At 37.3% G+C, this 5,620-nt stretch overlaps 1 protein-coding gene across 8 annotated transcripts in view; it reads right to left on the bottom strand.

Annotated features, from left to right (window-relative positions):
- Nucleotides 1-513: 513 nt before the first annotated feature.
- The window catches only part of LOC116168257 (connectin-like), a 170,512-nt gene continuing 165,405 nt past the window's right edge, over nt 514-5,620 (bottom strand). For all 8 annotated transcript variants that reach the window (XM_031483972.1, XM_031483970.1, XM_031483974.1 and 5 more), the window contains one exon: nt 514-1,590. In XM_031483972.1, coding sequence (XP_031339832.1) covers nt 1,133-1,590 — 458 coding nt within the window. In that variant the 3' untranslated portion in view covers nt 514-1,132. The remainder of the gene's footprint in view (nt 1,591-5,620) is intronic.

The raw sequence follows: 5,620 nt of genomic DNA, 5'->3' as shown, positions 1-5,620 counted from the left end.
AATTAGTTTTTTACGGCTGCATTAACAGAATCAACAAACGCACAATGGGTCTGGAGGTTGTGAAATGAATCCATCATCTTTTTCTAAAGAAACGTTGGCATAAATTTAATTATTGTTCCAGTTATAATAAAATGCAAAGCAAATGTACTTAACTTGTCCACTTTTTATGGTCCAACCGAGTTAAAATCTCACTAACAGCTGTCATATATAGATACTTTAACATAGTATATTATGATACTGATTTAGTCTTAAATTATACGGTAGTAGTTTAAATTTTATTTTTACTGCCATGCGGTTACACATACGCCTTCTTCGTGGTTAGTGCTATTTGACTAATTTCAGAAAATTCTCCGGAATGTGACGATTATGTATTAAATTTGAACTTTAATTTTAAACCACCCCAATTGCCTCTGTATAGCTTCGTAAAAATCAAGCAACTTGAAAATCGTTCCGGTTATTTGGGCACTCGTTAAACCCTTTCAAAAGGCTGACAATTAATGTTGAACAATACTGTTAGTTACCAGGTATTTATATTACACAGTTACGCTTACAATACAAATGGTCGTCTGACTAATCCTAAATAAATAATTGACAACACAACATCGTGTCATTACATAAAACAATAATTTTCCGTTCACGTTTTCTAAGGGTTGGTCTTTCAACGCAGTTTGGAATATTGAATAAGTTAAGCGAAATGAACCTTTATCTGTCACAGTGTTAGGTAAACTCATTTAAAATGAATGTTGCCATTTTTATCACCTTTTATGCTATCGCACTGCTCTCTAGAGTAGGTTATCAATTTTAAAAAGTTGTTACAACTAACTAGAGGCGCAGGAACAGGTTACTTCGTAATTTCCCAAAGTTAACTGCAAAAAATCTGCAAGTTTCAGAGTATTTAAATTTTCATGAATGTGATCCTGTGACAGGCCAACCTTTACAAAAAAAAACGTGTACTGAAGAAGAATTCCCACACCACATTGTAGTTAGAAGGAAAAATCTTTCTAAAACTCTTTACAGTATCACAGTCTATTCATATAATTACCATTATCAGATCAGAAAGCACAAAACTGTACATGCATTTTATTTACAAGTCTTTTTGTCGGTTTTGGTTAAGAAAAAGACATGCGAAGTTCTATGATACACCTACCAGCATAAAGATACAGCAAGACAATACCGTATAAAATTGACAAATTGCGCCGCTATTAGAATTTATTTCAGCATAAGAAGGTGTATTTAACAATATTCGAGGTGCCTGCGTTGTAGATGCATTCGCGCACGGTAATTCCGATGGAGGAATTTCCAGAACACGCCGCAAATTTTCAGGCGAACTTTTCTGCGGTTGCTCATCCTCGTCGTCGTCGTCATAGTAGACGGTGTCATCGACGTCCTCGCCTGCGTAATCCAAACCTGTGGAGGTATTTGGACGACGATTCAGCACTGCATCGGCGTGAGGCTTGATCGACGATTCACCATCCGCCTTTTGTAAATGACACGTTAGTTTGTCTAACGCCTCACGTATTTTCTCGCCTTTTGCTTCATTTCTTAAAGCGTGCATCCAAGCCAGTCGGCAGTCGCAGACGAATTTGTTATCTGAAACAAACGACCTACTTCAGTTTCGAATGTGCCATTAATAAACCAACGCATACGTTGTAACCGTAGCGGTAGCCTCGCAGTAAGGTGCGATTCAGAAAAAGCTCCAAATGAATGTGACACTAAATATCCTAAGCGATCCTCATTTAAAGGAAAGCGGATATCTTTTTAACGGCAAAAAGCGCTCGCAAAAAACTTTTCCTACTTAAGAATCCCGCGTGTTCGTACAAGTTAGAAGTTAAGAAAAATAACTCTTCCTAAACAGAATAAATGACAAGAACCACTAAAAGAAGAGTTTATTTCTTGATTGATTGACAAAAGGTTTAACCTCACGCGTACGAAAGTTTGCGGAAACTCAGACACGGATACTTGAGTACGAGAAAGCTAACCACGAAATTTAATTAACATATTGACGGGATTAGCACGTATAAGGTAGGGAAAGACCGGCACAGGATAAAGCCAATAATTAATCAAAGCTCAAAGAGAGATGACGCAAAGATCACCTCTGTCATCTTTCTTATTTACGTTTAGGATAATGTTTCACCCCAGGGTGTCGATTCTTTGACGCCAACATGCTTTACATCGAGTGGGCTGGTTTTCAACTGTGAATAATATAGCGTGCACTTTTAGCCTATGGGCAAAGTTAATTAAAAATCCCTCTGTTTTCTTTCAAACGCCTAATTTATTGTAATCTTAGTCAATGTGCTGCTGAACATTTTTTGCAAACCAGCATTTTATTTAACAATAAGTTAAGGATAAAATTGACACACAGCAACATGACAAAAACAATTAATTATTTCTCGGCGTGGCAGGGTATTCGTAATTCAGTAGGAAACCACAGATCAAACGTTTGCGTTTAACCTGCTTAAATTTAGCCGTAAATCTTTAAACTGGAATATTTATAATAAATGCCCTAGCCCTATTTGTTCCATTGTCAACTACGTTTTTTTTAGGAATTTTCATTAGCTGGCTGTGACGCAAGAACTAAAGAAGTGCCCCTTTTTCTTATCATCTAAAACAGTACCTAATCCTACAAAATAGAAATAAAAATTTACACAAGATCAAAGTTTTCAAAACATCCCGTGGTCTCCTTGACAAGATGTAGATAGCCGACATTCGTCGTGGAACACTCTGTATGTGCTTTAATAAAAAATAAAATCTGTTTTTGCGGATTTTTTATTTTCACAAAGTGACGACCCGTCGTTTGTTCGTTCCAGCGGCTTTTAATCCTCAAAAGCAATAGAACTGACAAATTCAGATGACTCACGAACGTAACAGACTCATGAAGGGTTTCACAAATTCTTGAAGACACAAAAACCTAATCGCTTTGACTAATCCTTAAGGTTATTAAAGATCCATAAAAAAATCTCCTTAAAATCTCTCAAAATCCATAAAACCTGTTAAAGGTTGAGTAATTAAGAACCAGTAAAGGCTTTAAGGTCTGAAGTAATCTAGAACCAATATAGCACGAATTGTCCGCTGCACGTACATTTTTGGTTCAACTCACGTACGTACGCCCAAGGGATAAATATGTACGTCTGATGTACGTACAGTTGTGTAGATGACAAACTGTAACTCTCTCATCTGCAAAATAGACTGCAATATGTATGTATATCAGGAGTGCCCCGAGGAAGCAATATGGGCCCGCTCCTGTTTCTACTTTTCATTAATGATCTCCCTTTAAATATCAAATACTCTCGCTGTTTAATGTTTGCAGATGATTTAAAGAAATTAAGAATGCTGATAATGTGCAACTATTTCCAACTTTACTTTAATATCAATAAATTCAAAAGCATGACGTATACAACGAAGAAGGGATATACCGAAGCGGATTACTCTATGGACCAACAAAAACTGCAAACTGTAAAAATAATTAGGGATTTAGGAGTAGAACTTACAATTACGTTAAAATGGGAGGAGCATATAAATAACGTTGTTAATTCAGCACTAAAAAAATTTACGTTTTCTAATATGTAAACCCCCGAATTTTAAAATATCAATCAACGGCGGTGACAACGTTACTAATTAATAGAAGTTATTATTCCCTAAAGGCATAGTAGTAGTGAGTATTAAAAATGAACCTGGAGCTTCACGGGAATTTTCGTGGATTCTTGTAACGGGAGCCCGCTAGCGTATTTTTTCATGTTTTGGATTTGCCTTAGATGTTTTGACGGTAAAGTCCCCTGTATACCCCTACATGTGTAGGGGCGGGCAGCAGAATATCCCTACCAAAGAGAGCCCTGCGTATCGTATAACGCAACTAAACAACGGCCAGTCAACCCCACCCACAGTTTGGTGGGTGAAGGGCGCTAGTGATTTGACAAGATTTTGCCGACTATGACTTCGTTCCCAATTTGTGACGAGTTTAGATAATTTCGTCTGATAGATTCTTGTGTTTTCGGGATATTTAAAGTTTTCTGTTTATTGAGAAGTAGGCCGCCAGGAATGGCGAAGGTTCTGCACGGAAGGCTATTAGTGGTAGTGACTATAATTACTTGGGCGGTGCAGTTTCAAGAAAAAAGCCTCTTCTACCTCTTTGAGAATATTTTTGTCTGCCTGTTTTTCATAAAACTGTCATTTGATGAACTTAGCAATTTGTACGCGTTGATTTTGGAAGAGCAATAGTGTCTCCCAGATTCAAAGTGTGAGGCCTACAGTTGTTGTCGGACAGGATACAGATCTTTTCGTTCAATTCTTAGGGCTACCACAGTGCCAAAATGTACAACTATTCTTTCACAAACTCTCTGGCACACCATCAACCTATGACATCAGCAAGACCCGTGAAGAGATTGGTGATGTGAAGGATGTGATATTTTTTTATGCTATCACAGGATGTGATACCAGGTCTTCTTTATTCGGCAAAGGCAAAATCAACGAGAACAAATTGCTAAGTTCATCAAATGATCGCACAAAAGCTTAACAGTTTTATGAAAAACAGGCAGACACAAATATTCTCAAAGAGGTAGAAGAGGCTTTTTTCTTGAAACTATATCGATGCACAAGGTCTGCATGTCTGAATGACAGTAGATATTCAATGTAACTTAAAGCTGTTGCAAAAATGTCATTAAAATCCAAATTTAACATGGCATCCCTCGCTCCAACATCTGGAGCTGCTGAACAACACGCTTATCGAGCATCTATCAAATTCAAAAATGGAATGGAGATAAGGAAATCAGCGCTACGGACTGGGGATGGATCATGCAGCAATGTAACTTTGGTTGAAGTCGAGGAAAATGAAGAATTAAGATACCGCAATTATTTTCTTCTAAAATAACATACACATTTTCAAACAAAAAACTATTTAAAATACGTTTTTTAGCTGTACCTATACAAGGACTTAATTAATATTTGACACAAATTTAAATAGGGTGGAATTTAGGTTTCACTGAGATTCGTTGGGTTTAGTTTAGAGAAAATGCAATAGTGTACCTTAAAGTTAAAAAAAAACACGCACTATACAACAATATTAGCATTGCAACGCCGCGCCGCCGGGCCCACCTCGACGGAACCCGCCACGACTGGGTACGCATTCTGCATTACACCGACTGAACCTCGCAGGCTCTTCAACAAAGTAAGTACTATTTCATATCATTTTAAAGGTAATAATGGGAGCTACAACTTTTGTAGGGAACATTTTTTGATAAAATGTCGGCGTGAAAATTGCTGCGACAAAAAGTAAAATTACGTGCCGAAAAATATACCACTTTTTACCTTTTCATACGAATTACAAACAAACGGTAAAAGTTACGACGAAAGTCAACTGAAACTTATTTGTAGACAATGTTATAGCAAAGAGAATAAAACAAATTGCAATCCGATATGTTGTTTAGTAATCGAGAGAGACGCGATTTACGAAACCCCTACACTTTTCATGTTTAGGGTGGCACAGGGGGGGAAGCAAGGGGGTAGGGGCGGGGACTTTTGGCTAAACACTTGTCTAAATGGTAGTAGCCGATGGGGAAAAAATTAGCTTTATACTATTTTTTTCCTTCAACTGGTGTTTTACGACACAGGTTGACTGGACTACAAT

Source organism: Photinus pyralis, unplaced genomic scaffold (assembly GCF_008802855.1).
Source record: "Photinus pyralis isolate 1611_PpyrPB1 unplaced genomic scaffold, Ppyr1.3 Ppyr1.4_LG4, whole genome shotgun sequence".
Classification (NCBI taxonomy): Eukaryota; Metazoa; Arthropoda; class Insecta; order Coleoptera; family Lampyridae; genus Photinus; species Photinus pyralis.
Note: the sequence above shows the minus strand (reverse complement) of the source record. Positions and strands in the feature narration are given on the sequence as shown.